This window comes from Symphalangus syndactylus, chromosome 6, assembly GCF_028878055.3.
Source record: "Symphalangus syndactylus isolate Jambi chromosome 6, NHGRI_mSymSyn1-v2.1_pri, whole genome shotgun sequence".
Classification (NCBI taxonomy): domain Eukaryota; kingdom Metazoa; phylum Chordata; class Mammalia; order Primates; family Hylobatidae; genus Symphalangus; species Symphalangus syndactylus.
This window is the reverse complement of record NC_072428.2, coordinates 54369629-54392422: the sequence shown is the minus strand read 5'-3', so window position 1 is coordinate 54392422 and position 22794 is coordinate 54369629. Positions and strand designations below refer to the sequence as shown.

The window sequence follows — 22794 nt, the reverse complement described above, 5'->3', positions numbered from 1 at the left end:
AACACTTACTTCAGCAAGATTTCATTGATTTGTTTACTCATTCACTCAACAAATATTTACTAACAGCCTGCTCTGTTCCAGGCACCCTGATGGGCAATAAGAAGTCTATGCATGTGGTGGCTTGCACCTGTAATCCCAGCCCTTTGGGAGGTTGAGGCAGGTGGATCACCTGAGGTCAGGAGTTCAAGACCAGCCTGACCAACATGGCAAAACTCTGTCTCTACTAAAAATACAAAAATCAGCCGGGTGTGGTGGCAGCCGCCTATAGTCCCAGCTACGCAGGAGGCTGAGGCAGGAGAATCACTTGAACCTGGGAGGTGGAGGTTGCAGTGAGCCGAGATCACGCCACTATACTCCAGCCTGGGCAACAGAGCAAGACTCTGTCTCAAAAAAAAAAAAAAGTCTATGCGGCCAGGCATGGTGGCTCCCACCTGTAATGTGAGCACTTTGGGAGGCCAGGACAGGAGAACTGCTTAAGCCCAGCAGTTCGAGACTAGCCTGGGCAACCTACTGAGACCCTGTCTCTACTTAGAAAAAAAAGAAAAAAGAAAGAAGTCGGCCGGGCGCAGTGGCTCATGCCTGTAATCCCAGCACTTTGGGAGGCTGAGGCAGCTGGATCACCTAAGGTCAGGAGTTCAAGACCAGCCTGGCTAATATGGTGAAAACCTGTCTCTACTAAAAATACAAAAAATTAGCTTGGCATCGTGGTGAGTGCCTGTAGTCCCAGCTACTCGGGAGGCTGAGGCAGAAGAATCACTTGAACCTGGGAGGTGGAGGTTGCAATGAGCCAAGATCATGCTACCTCACTCCAGCCTGGGCGACAGAGCAAGGCTCAGTCTCAAAAAAAAAAAGGTCTATGCTTTCAAGGAGCTCACTGTGAGTGTTTTAAAGAAATAAGTAAGTATATAAACATTGTACTACAGTAAGACAAAGGCAATAATAGGTATGTGCCAAATACTATAGGGACAAGAAGGGGAGGAAAGGGGGGCTCGGGGAAAGCCTCACAGGAGGTAGTGATTTATCAAGATGTAGAACAGCCCTTTAAGTATGTAAGAGTACATGTGGTTTTTTTTTTTTTTTTATCTACACTATTTTGTACCTTCCAAATTTTCTGCAATAAACATTGCTTTGATGATCAGACAGTAAAATGGAAGGAAATAAATGAAAGACTTGAATTTCACGAGTCAATCTAACATGACAAAATAATGCTATTTAGGGGGAGTATTGCCAAGAAAGGGACAAAAGGAAGTCTGCTGGGGTGCTGGGGAGCTTCACTTTACACAAGTTACATCTCAATTTTTTAAAATGTAAGTAGATTTTTTAAAAAGAGAAGAGCAGCCTCATAGTGAGTGATGCTGAGTGATGCTTTTACTCTCAGCAGAGCACAGGGGCTGGTTCAACTTCAGGCGTGGAAGCTGCTCCCAGATGAGTGAGATTTCCATCTCCTCAGGCAGCTGCTCAGCAAAGGATGCAGGCAAATTAAGGGACTCACATGAGAGGCCTCTTCCTCGCCTCTCCTTCTGGGTGAGTGGTAGCTGCAGCAGTGCAAACCATTTAAGAGTACAAAAGCTGGCATCCTGCTGTCTAGCCCAATTCCATCTCAAGGTCATGGCAATCATCCCTACCCACCCTCCCCCGAGGAAAAATGGATTAAGATGAAATGAAAATCAGAAGAAAAGAATTTCATCTCTGAAAGGCTGGGTAGTGAGATTGCCTAACAATACGACAGTCTGAAAACCTCAATCAATGCTGAGAATTGAGTTGCTAAAAACAAACAGCTCTTTATGCTCTGAGCTGTTTGGAGCAAAGAGCCAGCAAAGAGGCAAAAAGCAGCACATCATTCATCTTGCTGTTCTAGGAATCATGTCCGCCATGCCTGTTAGAATTCAATCCAAATCAAAAAGTCTGTATTCAGTGCCTACTGTGTGTCAGGTACTTGGCAAGATCTTAGGGTTAGGCCACTAATGAAGACAGAACAGTCCTTGCCTTACAAAGCTTAGAGTCTAATAGAAAAGACCAATAATAGTCAAGTAATTACAAGAGCAAGAAGTGCATGTTATGAAAGGCAGTTAAATACCTTTTACTTCTTCTAAATGTGTAACATAAAGATCTAACTTAATGAGGTTCCCTGAAGAAGTAACATTCAAGATGACATGTAAGAAAACAAACAAACAAAAATAAATAAAGAGGCAGGGCGCGGTGGTTCATGCCTGTAATCCCAGCACTTTGGGAGGCCGAGGCGGGTGGATCATGAGGTCAGGAGTTCAAGACCAACCCTGGCCAAGATGGTGAAACCCTGTCTCTACTAAAAATACAAAAATTAGCTGGGCGTGGTGGCAGGCACCTGCAATCCCAGCTACTCGGGAGGCTGAGGCAGGAGGATTGCTTGAATCCGGGCAGCAGAGGTTGCAGTGAGCCGAGATCACACCACTGCACTCCAGCCTGGGCGACAGAGTGAGACTCCATCTCAAAATAAAAAAGATGGCATCTAAGAAAAAAGTAGAGGCTAGTTAGATGAAGAGAGGAAGAGCATATGCAAAGGTCCTGAGGTGGAAAGGGACAAAAACAAAGCCAGTGTAACTAGAGGTAGAGGGAGGTGGGGAGGGAAGTGTGAAGAGAGGCAAGGCAGGCCCTGGAGCACCTAGGAAGCTACATGAGAAACTTTTATTGTGATCCTACGGGAGTGGGAAGCCATCAAAGAATTTCAAGCAGAAGAGTGACATAATCATATTTCCATCTAGAAAGATCACCCTAAATGCTGTGCGGAGAACCGGTTAGAAGAATAGAGAATTAGGAAAAAAAGTAGGTTTAACTCCAGAACGTGCCACTTATTAGGTGTAGGAATAGGGCAAGCTTCTATAATAATAATAATAGTAATAGTAATGATAATAGCAGCCAACAGTTGCTGGACATAGTTCTACGTACATTATATATAATAGCTCCCTTAATTTTCACTGTAGCCTTTTAAGGTAGGTGCTTTTAGTAACCCCATTTTACAGATGAGGAAACCAAGACACAAAGAGGTTGAGCAAACTGCCCCAATGTCATACAGTAAGAATGCAGTGGAGCAAGAAAACTCAGGCAGTTTGGCTCCAGCATTGATACTTTGATCTACTATGTACAAGGTGTTTGAGTTAAATAATACACAAAAGAATGTACTTAGCTTGTTCAGAGTGCCTCACTGATAGTAGGTGCTCAACAAATGTAACTGCCTTCCTGCTTTCACTCAAATGCAGCCAGTGCATTACAGCTGAGTTTTTTAAAGAAAGTGTTTTGGTTAGTTGTTTGTTTTTGGACTACATAGTCTTTTAATCTATAATCCAGGAGTATACAACCATGCAGCACTGACCACTTAGCCAGATATAAAATAAACTAGCTTCTTACCACAACTACCCTATAAACATTGCAACTAGGCCAGGCACGGTGGCTCATACCTGTAATCCTAGCACTTTGGGAGGCCAAGGCGGGCGGATCACTTGAGGTCAGGAGTTTGAGACCAGTCTGGCCAACATACTGAAACCCCATCTCTACTAAAAATACAAAAATTAGCCAGGCGTGGTGGTGGCGGGTGCCTGTAGTCCCAGCTACTCAGGAAGCTGAGGCTTGAGAATCGCTTGAATCCAGGAATCAGAGGTTGCAGTGAGCCGAGATCATGCCACGGCACTCCAGACTGGGCGACACAGCAAGACTCTGACTCAAACAAACAAAACATTGAAACTATTCCCTCTAAAATGACCCTAATCTTATGTGAACACACCAACTGTGGGAGAACCAGAAACCTAGCTATGTGGCAAAAAGTAAAAGCCAAAGGGAAAACAGCAATTCCGTGGTTAGTTGATAAAAAGCAGGAAATTCAGTGCCCTTCACTATAAAAGCAGCATATGTAAAAAGAGTCCTAAAAATTTCAAACACTATTCCAGGAACTGACTGACCCACTGTAGGTATGATAGTAACATTCTGTGAATGATATTTAATGTTCTTTGCCATCAACCTTTAAGAAGCTATCTCTAATTCCCTCCAGCTGAAAAAAAAATCTTAATTATTACAACAGTAACATTAGTAACAGAATGTTTACAATGTGCCAGTGTCTGTGTTAAGTGCTGTCATGTACCATCTTGTTTCATTTTCAGAGCTCAAAGAAACAGAAAAAATTATCATCCTTATTATATAGATGAGGAAACTGAGGCTCAGAATTTCCCAAGGTCATATTACTAATAACTGATAGAACTAGAATATGAATGCCAACAATTTGATTCCAGAGCTTGTACTCTTCTTTGTTAATGTTTAATTTTTGTGGGTCCATAGCAGGTATATATATTTATAGGGTATATGGGATATTTTGATACAGGCATACAATGCATAAGAATCACATCAGGGTAAATGGGATATCCATCATCTCAAGCATTTATCCTTTGTGTTACAAACAATCCAACTATACTCTTTTAGTTATTTGTAAATGTACAATTAAATTATCGACTAGTGCTCGCTTCGGCAGCACATATGCTAAAATTGGAACGATACAGAGAAGATTAGCATGGCCCCTGTGCAAGGATGACATGCAAATTCGTGAAGCATTCCTTTATTTTTAAAAATAAATAAATAAATAAATAAATAATCGACTATAGTCACCCTGTTGTGCTATCAAATATTAGATCTTATTCAATCTTTCTATTTTTTGATACCCATTAACCATCCCCACTTCTCCTCCAGCCCCTACTGCCCTTCTCAGCCTCTGGTAACCATCATACTACTCTCTATCTCTGTAAGTTCAATTGTTTTTAATTTTAGCACCCACAAATAAATGAGAACATGCAATGTTTGTCTTTTTGTGCCTGGCTTATTTCACTTAACATAATAACCTCCAGTTCCATCTATGTCGTTGCAAATGACAGGATCTCATTCATTTTTATGGGCGAATAGTACTCTATTGTATACATGTACATTTTCTTTATCCATTCACCTGTTGACAGACACTCCGGTTGCTTCCAAATCTTGGCTATTGTGAATAGTGCTGCAATAAATACAGGAGTGCAGATATCTTTTCGATATACTGATTTCCTTTCTTTGGAGTTTATACCTAGCAGTGAGATTGCTAGATCATATGGTAGCTCAATTTTTAGTTTTTTGAGAAACTTCCAAACTGTTCTCCATAGTGGTTATACTAATTTTCAATCCCATCAACAGTGTATAAAGGTTCCTTTTTCTCCACATCCTCATCAACATTTGTTATTGCCTGTCTTTTGGATAAAAGCCATAATGAGATGATATCTCACTGTAGTTTTGATTTGCATTTCTCTGACGATCAGTGATGTTCAGCACTTTTTCATAGGCCTGTTTGCCATCTGTACATCTTTTAAGAAACGTCTATTCAGATCTTTTGTCCATTTTTAAATTAGATTATTAGATTTTTCTTTTTTGCTATAGAGTTGTTTGAGCTCTTTATATATTGTTTATTAATCCCTTGTCAGCTAGATAGCTTGCAAATATTTTCTCCCATTCTGTGGGCAGAGCTTGTACTCTTAACCACATACTACTTCAAGTGTGGTCCATAGACAAGCTACCAGTGAACAGCCTAATTGTCACTGGTCCATGACAGACAAGAAATGTGCAACCAGTCACTAAACAAATCACTTGATTCAGCCAAGTTTTTTCTTAATATCAAGACTTTCCTAATGAAGGAAACCAAGTATTAATGTACATTTTGGCATAAGTTCCTGACATCTTCTCAGAATGGTACTTTGAGAAGCACTACTCTAAATTACTATGTTACTCTGCCTCTTTGAGCTGTAATTGCAGTTTATCTTTCACATTATGTTATAATTATGTTTCTCGGTATGTATGTACATGCATGTATGTGTGCATTCACTGTGTGTGTGTATGTTCCCTGAAACTAGGAGGTTCACCTTAGTATCTCCCAGAATGTCTAGTGCAGTGCTCACCATATAGCAAGAAGAGGCTCAATCAATAGTTTTTGAATTAATTCATTAAAAGGACTTTCATTAATTTAGCAATTGTACACCACACAACTGGATTGTATAGTGATAGTTAAGAACCTGTCATTCTTTCAATCATGACTGAATGTCTCCCATATGGTGGGCCTTGTAGTGGGTGCTAAAGAAACAAAGAACACAGCCCCATCCAGAAGGAATGCACTGTCAGAGGGAAAAAGGAACTGCCACATGAATAGATCATTCGAGCCCAGAGCACTAAGTGACATGAGGTATGTGTCAAGTGCTGAAAGAGGAAGCAACTCTCTGGGGCATCAGAAAGACAGAAAGCACATTTTTAGAATTGAAGTATTGTCAGCTATGAGAGCTAAAGTCACAGCTTATTATCAAATCTCCTAAAGAACATTTTTTAGCACAGTTGTACTCTAATGTATAAAGGTTTAAAAGTTCAAATTTGGCTGAAGGACTTAAAATAAGACCCTATATAACTGAAAATACTTGTCAGGCAGAACTGGGTTTAAATCCAGGCAAGTTACTGGTTCTGTGCTTTCGGCCTTTCTAAGCCTTGATTTCCACATCTGTTAAATGGGAATATACTAATATCTAATGAGTAAGAAAGTATAATTTTTGTCCAATATGGCGGCACCCAGTGGCGGTGTGAACTGGGAGGAGTTTGCCCAGTTCCAGGAATTACTCAAAGTGATAAGGACAAGTGATGACAGAATAGTATATAAATTAAACACTAAGATTCCAACAGTTTCCTTTGTAGGGAAAATTGATGCCAGCCAAACCTGTAAACAAATTTATGGGTCTTTGATGGCAGCTCTTGCCAGTAGGAACAGAGTCATAAAAAATTGTATAGCCCAGGCCAGGCGCGGTGGCTCAGGCCTGTAATCCCAGCACTTTGGGAGGCTGAGGAGGGCGGATCACGAGGTCAGGAGATCGAGACCATCCAGGCTAACATGGTGAAACCCTGTCTCTACCAAAAATACAAAAAATTAGCTGGGCATTGTGGTGGGCACCTGTAGTCCCAGCTACTCAGGAGGCTGAGGCAGGAGAATGGAGTGAACCTGGGAGGCAGAGGTTGCAGTGAGTCAAGATCGTGCCACTGCATTCCAGCCTGGGCGACAGAGCGAGACAAAAAAAAAGAAAAAAAGAAAGGAAGCCTGGGCAACAAAGTGAGGCCCCATCTCTACAAAAAATTTTAAAATTAGCCAGGCATTCAGAGGACTAGGTCATATCAGGAAAATAAAAAATCAGCTTGGCGAGTTGGTGTTTGCCTGTAGTCCCAGCTATTTGGGAGAGAGAGGAGGATCGCTTGAGCCTAGGAGGTTGAGCTGCAATAAGCAATGATTGCACCACTGCATACCAGCCTAGGTGGGAGAGAGAGACCATGACTGCATACCAGCCTGGGTGGGAGAGAGAAACCGTGTCTCTAAAAGAAAAAAAGAAAAAGAAAGGAGGTGGGGCGCAGTAGTTCACTCCTGTAATCCCAGCACTTTGGGAGGCTGAGGCAGGCGATCACTTGAGGTCAGGAGTTCGAGACCAGCCTGACCAACGTGGTTGGTGAAACCCCATCTCCACTAAAAATACAAAAATTAGCCAGGTGTGGTGGTGCACACCTGTAATCCCAGCTACTTGGGAGGCTGAGGCAGAAGAATCACTTGAGGCAGGAGTTAGAGACCAGCCTGGCCAACATGGTGAAACCCATGAGGTGGAGGTTGCAGGGAGCTAAGATTGCACCACTGCACTCCAGCCTGGGTGACAGAGTGAGACTCTATCTCAAAAAACAAAAAGAGAAAAAGAAAGGAAATTCTGACATATGCTACCACATGGATGACCTTTGAGGATATTATGATAAGTGAAAGAAGCCAGTCACAAAAAGACAAATACTATATGATTCCACTTACATGAAGCAGAGTAGTCAAAGTCAAAGACGGAAAGTAGAAGGGTAGTTACCAAGAGCTTAGGGAAGGAAGGAATGGGCAGTTATTGTTTAATGGGTACAGTTTCAGTGTTTTTTTTTTTTTAATCTTTTTTTTGAGACAGAGTCTTGCTCTGTTGCCCACGCTGGAGTGCAGTGGCACAATCTCAGCTCACTCCAACCTCCACTTCCTGGGTTCAAGCGATTCTCCTGCCTCAGCCTCTCAAGTAGCTGGGACTACAGGCGCACACCACTGCACCCAGCTAATTTTTGTATTTTTAGTAGAGATAGGGTTTCGCCATGTTAGCCAAACTAGTCTCGAACTCCTGACCTCTGGTGATCCGCCCGCCTTAGCCTGCCAAAGTGCTGGGATTACAGGCATGAGCTACTGAGCCTGGCTTGTTTTTTCAAATTTTGAGACAGCGTCTCACCCGGTCACTCAGGCTGGAGTGCAGTGGCAAGAACACGGCTCACTGCAGTCTCCACCTCCTGGACTCAAGCTATCCTCCCGCCTCACCCTCCCGAGTAGGTGCGACTACAGGCACATGCCATCATGCCCAGCTAATTTTGTTATTTGTAGAGCCGAGGTCTCGCTGTGTTGCCCAGGCAGGTCTCAAACTCCTGGGCTCAAGTGATCCTCCCACCTTAGCCTCCCAAAGTGCTGGGATTACAGGTGTGAGCCACTGCGCCCAGCTAGAGTTTCATTTTTATAAGATGAAAAGCATTATGGAGATGGATGGTGGTGATGCTTGTATAACATTATGAATGCATTTGATATCACTAAACTGTACAGTTAAAAATAGTTAAGCTGGTAACTTATGTGTATTTTACCACAATTAAAAAAACTTGCAAAAACATGAAAGAATGTCAGACACATTATACTAGGTGAAAGAGGCCAGCCACAAACAGCTACATACTGTGTGATTTCATTTATATGATATTTTGGAGAAGTTAAAACAATAGGGCCAGAAAATTGGTCTGTGGTTGCCAGGGACTTGAGTGGGGAAGAGGGAGAAGACTGACTACACCAGGGCACCAAAGAACTTTTCAGGTTAATAGAACTAGTCTATATTTTTATTGTAGTACATTATATACCTAAAAAGAGTTAATTTTACTACATGTAAACTGTATCTCAAAAGACTAGTTTAACAAAAAAGCAGAGCATTCTACCCACATCAAGAACATCCCATACAAAAGCATCCTTCATACCTTTCCTCGACTTTAATGGAGAGAGAGTTGCAGAGGTTGTGAACATACTGGGCATAACTCTCTGCCAGGGTCATGTCATACGCAGTCAGATGAATGTTTAAAACCCCATATTCATAATCTGTCCCCAAATTAATGGCTCTCACTTCCACTTTTCCCTTCTTCTTCTTGGGCTGAAGAGAAAACAAAAAGTGAAAGAAAATAAAGTATTATACAAGAAATTCTAATAATACTATCTTGATATTTTTTAAAAAGTCAATCTTTCTAATAAATTTGTTCACATTTTGCTCTCAGGTTACCCTACCTACAAACTGAAGTTCTCCTGGGAAGGAATGAGCAGCTTCCCTTGCCAGTCTGGGCTGTGACATCAGCCAGTGCAAGGAGAGAATATTGCTGTCATTACTTGAATACATGAATTACTTGAACATGAATACATGTGACTCTCTTCTGCTATTACCTTGTTTTGAGATTCACCTCCCATTTCTGGCCTTCTATTACTCAATTTGTAAATTGATGGGGTTATGTCAGATTGAAATATTTTTCTTTTTTTTGGAGACAGTCTCACCCTGTCACCCAGGCTGGAGTGGCAGTGGCGTGATCTCGGCTCACTGCAACCTCCTCCTCCCTGGTTCAAGTAATTCTCATGCCTCAGCCTCCTAAGTAGCTGGGACTACAGGCGCACACCACCACGCCTGGCTAATTTTTTGTATTTTTTGTAGAGATGGGGTTTCACCATGCTGCCCAGGGCAGTCTCAAACTCCTGAGCTCAAGCAATCTACTCGCCTCAGCCTCCCAAAGTGCTAGGATTACAGGTGTGAGCACCACGCCTAGCCTAGATTAAAATATTCCTAACCCATATATGAATTAAGGGGTCTATGAGCCCCCCAATTTTTTTTTTTTTTTTTGAGATGGAGTTTCACTCTTGTCGCCCAGGCTGCAGTGCAATGGCGCAGTCTCAGCTCACTGCAATCTCTACCTCCCGGGTTCAAGCGATTCTCCTGCCTCAGCTTCCCAAGTAGCTGGGATTACAGGTGCCTGCTACCATACCTGGCTAACTTTTGTAATTTTAGTAGAGATGAGGTTTACCAAGGTTGGCCAGACTGGTCTCGAACTCCTGACCTCAGGTGATTCACCCACCTAGGCCTCCCCAAGTGCCGGGATTACAGGCATGAGCCACTGCTCCTGGCCAAGCCCCAGCATTTATATGCAAAATTTTACATGTACATATTTCTGAGGAGAGAATCCTCAGTTTTATCAGAATCACGAAAAAAAATTAACAGAAAGGAATCTCAGCATTAGTTCTCTTCTACTCCTCCTAGCTCGAAATTCTACAATTGTCTACACAGCATTCCTTTTGAGAACTAAGAGGTAGAATAATTATTTGATTTCTTCCTTTTCTGTCATACAAAATATTGCTTCACTACATATCAACTTGTGTAGGCTGCTGTAAAAAGTTAAAATGAAGGCCAGGCGTTGTGGCTCATGCCTGTAATCCCAGCACTTTGGGAGGCTAAATTGGATGGATCACGAGGTCAGGGGTTCAAGACCAGCCTGGCCAACATGGTGAAACCCCATCTCTACTAAAGATACAAAAAATTAGCTGGGCATGGTGGCACACACCTGTAATCCCAGCTACTCAGGAGACTGAGGCAGGAGAATCGCTTGAACCTGGGAGGCGAGGTTGCAGTGCGCCGAGATCACGCCATTGCACTCCAGCCTGGGTGACAGGGCGAGACTCCATCTCAAAAAAAAAAAAAAAAAAGTTAAAATGAAGCCTGGGAAAAAATATTTAACACAACATACTTCAGAAAGAAGAAAGCACCTCAACCGAAAATAATCTAACCTAAATGCCCATAAAGAGAGGGACTTATGGCTGGGTACAGTGGCTGACACCTGTAATCCCAGAACTTTGAGGCCAAGATAGGAGGATCACTTGGGCCAAAGGGTTCAAGAGCAGCCCTGACAACATAGATAGATCCCGACTCTACAAAAAAAATTTTCTTAATTAGCTGGGCATTGTGGCAAGTGCCTGTAATCCCAGCTACTCAGGAGGCTGAGGTGAGATGATGGCTTGAGTCTGAGGGGTTGAGGCTGCAGTGAGCTGTGGTCATGCAACTGCACTCTAGCTTGGGCAACAGAGTGAGATCCTGTTTCAAAACAGAACAGGAGGGAGACTTATTATTAAGTAAATTATGCACCTGTAAAAAGAAATAAGGGGCCGGGCGCGGTGGCTCACATCTGTAATCCCAGCACTTTGGGAGGCCGAGGCAGGTGGATCATGAGGTCAGGAGTTCGAGACCAGCCTAGCCAATATGGTGAAACCCCATCTCTACTAAAAATACAAAAATTAGCTGGGCGTGATGGCGTGCGCCTGTAGTCCCAGCTGCTCAGGAGGCTGAGGCAGAAGAATCGCTTGAACCCGGGAGGCAGAGGTTGCAATGAGCTGAGATTCCACCACTGCACTCGAACCTGAGCGACAGAACGAGACTCCATCTCTAAGTAAGTAAATAAATAAATAAATAAATAACCACTTCTTTATGTACAGATACTGGAAAGGTCTTTAAGATAAAATAAATGATAAAAGCAAACTGTAGCATAATGTGTTCAAAATGTTGCCACACATTTAAATGGGGGAGCTGGAAGAGAATACATATGTGTGTGTGTGCATGTGTGTAATTACATACATGCTTATTTGCTTGCATATTTAAAAAATATCTCTGGAAGTATGTACAAAAATAGTATCAGCTAGGCACAGTGGCTCATGCCTGTAATTCCTGCACTTTGGGAGGCTGAGGCAGGCAGACTGCTTGAGCCTAGGAGTTCAGGACCAGCCTGGGCAACATGGTAAAATCCCAGCTCTGCAAAACACACAAAAATTAGTCAGGCGTGGTGGTGCACACCTGTAGTCCCAGCAACTTGGCAGGCTGAGACAGGAAGACCGCTTGAGCCTGGGAGGTAGAGGTTGCAGTGAGTGGTGATTGAGCCACTGCACTCCAGCCTAGGCGACAGAGTGAGACCATGTCTCAAAAACAAAAATAAAAACAAAAACCCCCCAAAAAATAGTATCATTGGCTGCTTGTGAGGGAACTAGGTGGCTGGGGTCTGTTTTTAAAATTTTAAAATTAAAAAATTTTTAATAGTGTAAATATTTTATTAATCTAAAATTAGAATCATAAAATCTATTATGTTTGAATTTTAGGAAATTTTTATTGCAATATATTAATATGCAAAAATACATAAATAAAGTTACACAGCTCAATGAATTTTCACAAAGTGAAAGTACCTCTGTAATCAGTACCCTAGACAAGAAACAGATCATCACCAGTACCCTAAAAGGTCTCCTTTCCCCAAATTAGTAACCACTATCCTGACTTATGATACCATAGAGTTATTTTGCATGTTTTTGAAATTCATGAAAATGGAATGATAGATACATTCTCTTTTGTGTCTATCTTCTTTCATTCATTAGGTTCATAAGATTCAACCAGGTATTATGTGGAATGGCAATTCTTTCCTTCTCATGTGCTACTAGTCCACTGTATGAATACGCCACAATTTATTTATCCTTTCTACTGTTGGTGGAAATTTGAGTTATTTCCAGTACAGGGCCGTTATGAATAGTAGTGCAACCAATGTTCTAGTATCTATCTTTTAGTGAACATATGTATGCATTTCTGTTGGGGGTATACCTGGGAGCTGAACTACTGAGTTACACAGTATGAACAGGTTCACCTTTAATAGATACTCTCAGTTTTGTAGAGTAGTTTCCAATTTAGACTTCCACCAGCAGTGTATGAGAGTTCTAATTGCTTTACATTCTTCCTAACACTTAGAAAACAGTATAGTCAGGTTTTCTTGTGGGTTTCTTTATTTTAGCCATTTTGGTAGTGGTAATGCAATGAGATTTTTTTTTTTTTTTTTTTTTTTTTTTTGAGACGGAGTCTCGCTCTGTCACCCAGGCTGGAGTGCAGTGGCGCGATCTCGGCTCACTGCAAGCTCCGCCTCCCGGGTTCACGCCATTCTCCTGCCTCAGCCTCTCCGAGTAGCTGGGACTACAGGCGCCCGCCACCACGCCCGGCTAATTTTTTGTATTTTTAGTAGAGACGGGGTTTCACCGTGGTCTCGATCTCCTGACCTCGTGATCCGCCCGCCTCGGCCTCCCAAAGTGCTGGGATTACAAGCGTGAGCCACCGCGCCCGGCATGCAATGAGATTTTAATTAGCATTTTCTTTATATCTATTGAGCCTGAGCACCTTCCCATATGATTACTGGCTATTTGGATACTGTCTCTTGTAATCTGCCTATTCAAGTATTTTGCTTATTTTAAAAATTGGGTTGTCTGCCTTTCTCTTATTGATTTGTGGAGGCTCTTTATATATTCTAAACATGATCCTTTGTACGTGCTGCAAATATCTTCTCCCTCTCTGTACCTTCCCTTTTTACTTTATTTTTATTTTATTTTATTTTATTTTAATTTAATTTTATTTTATTTTTTTGTAAGACAGGGTTGGCTGGGTGCAGTGGCTCATGCCTGTAATCCCAACACTTTGGGAGGCCAAGGTGGGCGGATTACCTGAGGTCAAGAGTTCAAGACCAGCCTGGCCAATATGGTGAAACCCCATCTCTACTAAATATACAAAACTTATCCGGGCGTTGTGGCAGGTGCCTGTAGTCCCAGCTACTCCAGAGGCTGAGGCAGGAGAATCGTTTCAACCCGGGAGGCGGAGGTTGCAGTGAGCCGAGATCACGCCACTGCACTCCAGCCTGGGTGACAACAGGGTCTTACTCTGTTGCCCAGGCTGGAGTTCAGTGGCACAATCACAGCTTACTGCAGCCTTGACCTCCTAGGCTCAAGTGATCCTCACACCTTAACCTCCCGAGTAGCTAGGATTACAGGCATGTGCCATTATGCCCAGCTAATTTTTGCATTTTTTTATAGAGACAAGGTTTTTCCACGTTGCCCAGGCTGGTCTCAAACTCCTGGGTTCAAGTGATCCGCCAGCCTTGGCCTCCCAAAGTATTAGGATTATAGGCATAAGCCACAGCTTCCAGCCCCCTTTTAACTTTATAATGGTATATTTTGATGAGAAGTTATTTTTTTATTTTTATTTATTTTCTCTTTTTGGTTTAACTTGTCACTGACAAAGCTGAGATTTTTTTTTTTTTTTTAAGGACAGGGTCTCACTATATTGCCCAGGTTGGAGTGCAGTAACACAACAGTAGCTCACTGTAGCCTGGAACTCCTGGTCTCAAGTGATCCTCCCGCCTCAGCCTCCCAAGTAGCTGGGATTACAGTGCACATTATCATCCCTGGCTAATTTTTTAAATTTTTCATAGAGATGGGGTCTCACTCTGTTGCCCAGGCAGGTCTTAAACTCCGACCTCAAACGATCCTTCCACCTCAGCCTCCCGAAGTGCTGGGATTATAGAAGTGAGTTACCACACCAGGCCTGAAGTTGAACTTAAGTTCTTATTTTTAATGTAGTCCAATGTATTCATTTTTTATGGTTATAGGGATTTTTGTGTCCTGTTTAAGAAATCTTTGCCTACCTTAAGATCATGGAGATATCCTTTTATTTTACCTTCTATCAGTTTTATTATTTTAATATTTACATTTAGATCTACAATCCATCTTTAAGTCATTTCTGTGGGTGGTGTGAAATAGGGTCAAGAGTCATTTTTTGTTTTCACATGATCATCCAGCCGAAATGACCCAGCCACACTGCTTTACAGTGCCACCTATGTCATATAACAAGCACCCAGAGATATGTGCATTTGTTTCTCTACTCTTCTGTTCCATGGGCTATTTGTCTATCCATGAGATAATACCACCATGTCCTAATAATTGGAGATTTGTAGTAAGTCTTGCTATGGGGCTGAATTATTTTTTTAAGAAAAAAAGAAAAAAAAAAAACTATTTCTACTGGTATGTCCTTAAGTCACGCCATCTAATAGCCAATAGTCTAGGGGCTTCCACGGCAGCATTGTTCCTAACAGAGCACCTGGAATGGTTCCCTTACACTGCTGCTCTGAAGGTCAACCTATAAAGAGCAGGAACCCAATTTGAGGAAGCACAGAGAAGACAAAGAAATGGTCCTTTTACAAGGCCAGTAATACTGATGATAGACCTGATCTCACAGGAATGTTTTGAGAACTGAACAAAATACTATATGTAAAATGGTTAATACAATCTGTGGCACATAAACACTAAACATTAACTTTTATTATTATTTTCACTTTATATTCCTCATATCTAGCACAGGGCCCAGCAAAGAGAAAACATACAGTGAGTCATTATTTTAAAATTTTAGAATGGGAAGGAATTTAGAGATGATTTTGTCCTGGTTCTTCATCTTTGCAAGGGAAGAATATGAAGCCCAAACAGATAAATGTGTTCCCCAGAATCACGAAGCCAGACAAGACACACCCCAGGAACTAAAATCCAGACCTCCTGATCCCCAGTGCAGGAATTTTTCCTCTGCATTACTAAAGTTCTTAACAGTGGTGGCCACCCCAGGGTGCTAGACCTTGCTGTGACTGGGAAGCCAATCTCCAGAAACCAACCACCAACATGCAGGCATTTGGCTCTCTCCTCTTCAGAGCCCAACACATTCATGGCCAAATGCAGCAATCAGGACTTCTCATCGTGACAGGCAGCACTGCAGTAAGAGCTGTCTAGAATGCTGAAGTCAGAATGCAATGGAGAGTGGCTGAAATTTTCCAGCAGAGAGGGGAGGAGCTTCTCTGAAGCCTGTAGGAGGCTTTTCTTAACTACAGAAAATGCCAGGACTCTCCAAAGGTATTGCTTTAGGGGAACAAAGAAAAGAAAGCTGATCCCAGTGTCCCTCTTGGCATTTCACTTGCTTTTCCATGTTGGCCTAGATCTACCTGAACCAATTCACATTATCAGGATCCCATTGTGATATTACAATACATATTTCAGTTCTGAGCCAGGGCACAGCATAGCCAGCAAGAGCTTAACTGCATATAATATCAGATGCCAGTTTCTTTCATTTTATCTACACAATTTTTCTCACATCCATCCCATTCTCTCTACTCCTACTGATTGAGTTCAGGACTTCATGAATGCCATGAGGAGCTATTAAAGATATATCTGTGGGCCAGGAGCGGAGGCTCATGCCTGTAATCCCAGCACTTTGGGAGGCCGAGGCAGGCGGATCATGAGGTCAGGAGTTCAAGACCAGCCTGGTCAACATGGTGAAACCCCATCTCTACTAAAAATACAAAAAAATTAGCCAGGCGTGGTGGTGGGCGCCTGTAGTCCCAGCTACTCAGGAGGCTGAGGCAGGAGAATCACTTGAACCCATGAAGCGGAGGTTGCAATGAGCCAAGATCACGCCGCTGCGCTCCAGCCTGGGCAACAGTGCGAGACTCTGTCTCTAAATAAATAAATAAATCTGTGCAAAGGATATACATGAATAAAGCTGTGTTTTGGGAAGCCCAACCTGACTGCACATGAAGGCCAGCCAGGCAGGAAAGGAAAGGAAGTTAGGAGAAACGTAGTAGAGAGAATGGACTACTGTCCATCATCAAACGTTGGCACTCCTATGGCCTGGATTCACTAAGGGATGGCCCAGGATTGTCATTCTTAGGTCCTTGTAGGACTGCACTGTGGTCCCCCAAATAGACTACAGGGTAAATTATGAAACAAGTTTTGTACAGAAATGTTCACATTATTACCCCTATTTCACAGATAGAAAACTGAGGTCCTCTGAAGGTAAGTTACTTGCCCAAGGTTACTGAGAAACTTTGATGGAAAGAGCAGATAAAGAAAGGAATCAAATTAGAATCATAGCCTGTTAGAGCCAGAAAGGATCTTAGAGATAATTTAATCTCTCCTTCCCCCTAATTCTACACAAGGGGAAAGTTGAGACCCAGAAAAGGAAAATGGCTTGTGTAAGGTTTAACAACAAGAAAAGGGCAAAGGTAACCACTTTATGTCTACCCAGAACTGGAAGCTGAGTCTGCAGCCCCAAGCCCAGGCTCTCTCCTCTCAAGTGATAGTATCTACCTATTGCTATAAGTGACATTCTCCAGGGTGAGAAAGTTGGACAAGAATTAATCCATTATCTGAATCCTCAAACAAAAAGGCTGATATGCCTGCAGCATATTCAGCTTCCAGAAATTCTAGTGATGAAAATAACAAAATTTACACCTGAGGATTTGAATGATTTGGGGTTAGTACTATGAACAGTGCATAATGAGCTGTGAGGTACGCAGTGATCAGTATGTTTATAACCTGGTGTTATACACTTGAGAGACATATGGACAAAAGGCCTGGCTCTGACTGGGGTAGCAAGGAGGCATGGCCTGATGCTATATAAAGTACACTAGACTTAGATGGAAGCCACAGAAAATCTGACCTCAAATCCTAACTATCTGCTTAGTCACTACATGACACTGTGTGACCTTTCTAGGCCTCAGTTTCCTCATCTGTAACAGCTAAAGTTATTGTGAAGCTTACTAGAGTGAGTTTACATGAAATGGAAATACTAGAGATGTTAGATGAATTCTGGCCATCCTCATTCCAAATATCAGCTCTGAAAACTTCTAGCCACGTGGGCACATCATTTAATCTTTCTCCAAGTCTTGGATTCCTCAAACAGGGTCTCGAATAACCATATGATACTCTAAGGCTTAAATAATATATATGTTTATAAGGCTATAAAATGAAACAATGTCTTTAAAGACTGGCACATAGTACTTATAGCACCTGGTATATAATAATAAGTGGCATTTTTGGCAGGGCACGGTGGCTCATGCCTGTAATCCTGGCACTTTAGAAGGGCGAGGTGGGAGGATCACCTGAGGTCAGAAGTTCGAGACCAGACTGGCCAACATGGTGAAAGCCCATCTGTACTAAAAATACAAAAAATTAGCTGGGCGTGTGGTGGTGAGTTCCTGTAATCCCATCTACTTGGGAGGCTGAGGCAGGGAGAATCGCTTGAACCCGGGAGGTGGAGGTTGCAGCCAGGCGCCTGTAGTCCCAGCTACTCAGGAGGCTGAGGCACCGGAATTGCTTGAACCCGGGAGCTAGAGGTTGCAGTGAGCCGAGATGGTGCCACTGCACTCCACCCTGGGTGACAGAGTGAGACCCTGTCTCAAAAAAAGTAAATAAATAAAAATAAAACTACAAAAATTAGCTGGGCATGGAGGTGCACACCTGTAATCCTGGCTACTCAGGAAACTGAGGCACAAGAATTGCTTGAACCCAGAAGGAGAAGGTTGCAGTGAGCCAAGATCGTGCCACTGCACTCCAACTTGGGCGACAGCGAGACCCTGTCTCAAAAAAATAAATTAAAAATAAATAAATAAATGGCATTTAAAATTATTATTATTTTGAGACAGAGTCTCACTCTGTCACTCAGGCTAGGGTGTAGTAGCATGATCTCGACTCACTGCAACCTTCACCTCCAGAGTTGAAGCAATTCTTGTGCCTCAGCCTCCTGAGCAGCTGTGATTACAGGCATCTGCCACCATGTCTGGGTAATTTTGTATTTTTAGTGGAAATGGGATTTCACCATGTTGGCCAGGCTGGTCTCAAACTCCTGAACTCAGGTGATCCACCAGCCTCCGCCTCCCAAAGTGCTAGGATTACAGGCATGAGTCACTGCACCCCGCCATAAATGGCATTTTTAAAAGAGGTTGTGTAGTGTACATAGATAGGACATTACTGTTACTACTATATATTGGAGATAAGCATGGTCCCAATTTCCAACTAGTAAATTTTACAAAATGAAGAATTTATTAAGCACCTGCAGTTTGCAAAGTGCTAGTTCAATTACTCTACAGAAAGACAGGGAGGCCGGGTGCGGTGGCTCACACTTGTAATCCCAGCACTTTGGGAAGCCAAGGCGGGCGGATCATGAGGTCAGGAGATCGAGACCACAGTGAAACCCCGTCTCTACTAAAAATACAAAAAAAATTAGCCGGGCGTGGTGGCGGGCGCCTGTAGTCCCAGCTACTCGGAGAGGCTGAGGCAGAAGAATGTCGTGAACCCGGGAGGCGGAGCTTGCAGTGAGCCGAGATTGCGCCACTGCACTCCAGCCTGGGCGACAGAGTGAGACTCCGTCTCAAAAAAAAAAAAAAAAAAAAAAAAAAAAGACAGGGTTAGCATGGTGGCTCATGCCTGTAATCCTAGCACTTTGGGAGGGCGAGGCAGGCAGATCACAAGGTCAGGAGATCGAGACTATCCTAGCCAACATGGTGAAACTCCATCTCTACTAAAAATACAAAAATCTGTCGGGTATGGTGGCGTGTGCCTGTAATCCCAGCTACTCAGGAGGCTGAGGCAAGAGAATCGCTTGAACCAGGGAGTCGGAGGTTGCAGTGGGCCAAGATCACATCACAGCACTCCAGCCTGGTGACAGAGCGAGACTTCATCTCAAAAAAAAAAAAAGACAACATGGCTGGGCACAGTGGCTCACACCTGTAATCCTAGCACTTTGGGAGGCCAAGGTGGGTAGATCGCTTGAGCCCAGAAGTTTGAGACAAGCCTGGGCAATATGGCAAGACCCTATCTCCACAAAAAAATTTAAAAATTAGCCCTGTGTGATGGCGTGTACCTGTGGTCCCAGCTACTCAGGAGGCTGAGGCTAGGGGATCGCTTAAACTCAAGAGTTTGAGGTTGCAGTGAGCTATAATCACACCACTACACTCCAGGCTGGATGACAGAATGAGATCCTGTCTCAAAAAAAAAAAACAAAACAGGCCAGGTGCTGTAATCCCAGCCCTTTGGGAGGCCGAGGCGGGCAGATCACCTGAGGTCAGGAGATTAAGACCAACCTGGCCAACATGGTGAAACCCTGTCTCTACTAAAAATACAAAAAATTAGCTGGCACTTTGGGAGGCCGAGGCGGGCGGATCACGAGGTCAGGAGATCGAGACCACGGTGAAACCCCGTCTCTACTAAAAATACAAAAAAATTAGCCGGGCGTGGTAGCGGGCGCCTGTAGTCCCAGCTACTTGGAGAGGCTGAGGCAGGAGAATGGCGTGAACCCGGGAGGCGGAGCTTGCAGTGAGCCGAGATCGCGCCACTGCACTCCAGCCTGGGTGACAGAGCGAGACTCCGTTCTCAAAAAAAAAAAAAAAAATTAGCTGGGCTTGGTGGCACACACCTGTAGTCCCAGCTACTCGGGAGGCTGAGGCAGGAGAATCACTTGAACCCGGGAGGTGGAGGTTGCAGTGAGCCAAGATCGTGCCACTGCACTCCAGCCTGGGCGACAGAGCGAGACTCTATCTCAAAAAAAAAAAAAAAAACCAAAAAAAACCACAACAGCAAAAACAAAATAAAACAAGAACAACAAAAACAAAAAACAAAGAACGAAAAGAAACATGATGACCACTGTTTCCCCTTTCTGCTTCCTGCTGCCTGAAATGTGAACACAGTGGCTAAAGAGGGAGTAGCCATCTCAAACCATAAGATAGAAGAAATATGATAAGTATGGCAAAACAAAAAGCTGGAATATCTACTTATACTTTTATGTGAGAAAGAAAGAAATTTATATTTTACTTAAGCCCCTGGTATTATAGGTCTCTCTGTTATGGTAGCTAAACTACTACCACAGTTCATATAGGAAGGTACTATGTCTCATTAATCTTTCTATTCCTAGATCCCCAAGTTATTAAATGTTGAGTTGAACTGAAATGAATTCTAAGCCAGCTGTGGTGGCTCACACCTGTAATCCCAACACTTTAGGAGCCCAAGGCAGGCATATCACTTGAGTCCAGGAGTTCGAGACCAGCCTGAGCAACATGGTGAAACCCCATCTTTACAAGAAATTAGCCAGGTGTGGTGGGGCGCACCTATAATCCCAGTTACTTAGGAGGCTGAGGTGGGAGAATTACCTGAGCCAGAGAGGTCAAGGCTGCAGTGAGCCATAATCATGCCACAGCACTCCAGCCTAGATGACAGAGTGAGCCCATCTGAAAAAATTAATTAATCAATTTAAAAAATAAAAATATTAGCAGGAAAAAAAATATTAGCAAGGCGTAGTGGTACACACCTGTAGTTCCAGCTACTCTGGAGGCTGGAGTGAGAAGATCACTTGAGCCTGAGAGGTTGAGGGTACAGTGTGCTATGACCGCACCACCGCACTCCAACCTGGGAACAGAGCAAGACCCTGTCTCTGAAAAAATTAATAATTTTAATAAATAAAAACATAACTGAGTTTCTCTGTTAATATTTGTTTTCATCAAGTAAAACTGATAGGAGGAATGTGTGAAATTTAGAAAATTCTATCCATTCATTTAACATGTTTCTAAAATGGGAAAGACTATTATTATTCATCTTGAGGAGGGGTTTGGCTCTAGTACCACCAATGTTCCAAGGGAATATGGCTTGCAAGAATCTGAGATAATGGATGCCAAAGTACTTTTAGAATGGAAAAGGGTCATTACTATTATTCATATCAAACATGAATCCCTCTAAAAATCAGACACTACTGTAATTTGGTGACACAGGGCAAGACTCCCAGCAGGCTGCAGACCAGGAGCTCTAATGGCACAGGCAGAGTCAGGAGTCTTCACGTCAGTCACTCCCTGTACTTACACAGAAAAGCTCCCCAGAGCTTTTCTGTGTTCTTTACAGCCCTGTGTCAACAGCTACCCTAAGCAACTAGATACTGCCAGAAGAGTGTCCGGTTCAGCTTTACCTACCCAGTGCCAGGAATACAGGTGGCATTTAATAAATGTTTGTTGAGCTGAACTCCGTAACACCTTCACTGACCCTTTCGGGGAGAATTGCTTCTTTTTTGTTTTTAAAATTGTATGGATTTATCATGTAAAACATCGTGAAGGAATTGCTTATCTTTGCTCTCTTGATATTTAGTTTATTCCCTAGTAAAGCACTTGCCTCAATTATTTAGTTACACTTTTGAGCACTAACTTTCCCAGCAGACTTTACACTTTTTATAGGACCATGTCCCGTTCACCTGAGCATCATGGATACTCAGCACAATGCGTGGCATATAGTAGATGCTCAATTATGGTTTTTCTTTTAATGAGCTACAAGAAATAAACGAGTGAAAACATGGGTGCTAATATAAAGTAACTCTCCCTAAGCCAGTCCTATAATACATGTCTAGCCCTACAGTTTCTAGACCAGCAAAACCAATTGTTCTTTTACCAAGAAGGTAGGACCGGATGTGAGGGCGATCTGGCTGCAACATCTGTCACCCCATTGACTGCCAGGGTTGATTCGGCTGATCTGGTTGGCTAGGCGGGTGTCCCCTTCCTCCCTCACCACTCCATGTGCGTCCCTCCCGAAGCTGCAAGCTCAGTAGAAGACGACAACCATCCCCAATAGAGGAGGACCGGTCCTTAGTCAAGGGTATATGACTAGCTGCGCTCCCCTGCTACAACCTCCAGACAAGCTCTCAAGAAGCCAGGACTATAACCATAAAGTGATTCTGACCTTCTGATTTATCTGGGAATGATTCCAGTCTCCTCACAGATTTGTGGCTGTGACAGCTGATCTATTATGGGTGCCACAACAAAATAAAATAGGTGACAGAAATGGCAGACACCTCCTCTCTATCAACACTAAAAACAGCATGAAGTTTCCAAAAGAAAAGCTGTCTTGATTCCTAGGGGCCATTCTGCAAAGAGGAAAATTGTCTGAGTTACAGAAGATATACCTAACTCTCTTGCTCCAAGGCCTGGAAATGAGAACATATAACAAAGTGACAGAAATTC

At 43.0% G+C, this 22794-nt stretch overlaps 1 protein-coding gene and 1 non-coding gene across 5 annotated transcripts in view; one reads left to right on the top strand and one right to left on the bottom strand.

Moving 5' to 3' along the window:
* MRPL48 (mitochondrial ribosomal protein L48) overlaps positions 1-22794 on the bottom strand; it is a 76413-nt gene that overhangs the window by 6877 nt on the left and 46742 nt on the right. For 3 of the 4 annotated variants that reach the window (XM_055282908.2, XM_063641390.1, XM_055282909.1), the window contains one exon: positions 9082-9251. The exons of the other annotated variant lie outside the window; for it this stretch is intronic. In XM_055282908.2, the coding sequence (XP_055138883.1) occupies positions 9082-9251 (170 nt within the window). The remainder of the gene's footprint in view (positions 1-9081; positions 9252-22794) is intronic. 4 annotated transcript variants of the gene reach the window in all.
* Positions 4480-4586, top strand: LOC129485641 (U6 spliceosomal RNA). Its single transcript, XR_008658756.1, has one exon. It is a non-coding gene; the product is annotated as a U6 spliceosomal RNA (small nuclear RNA).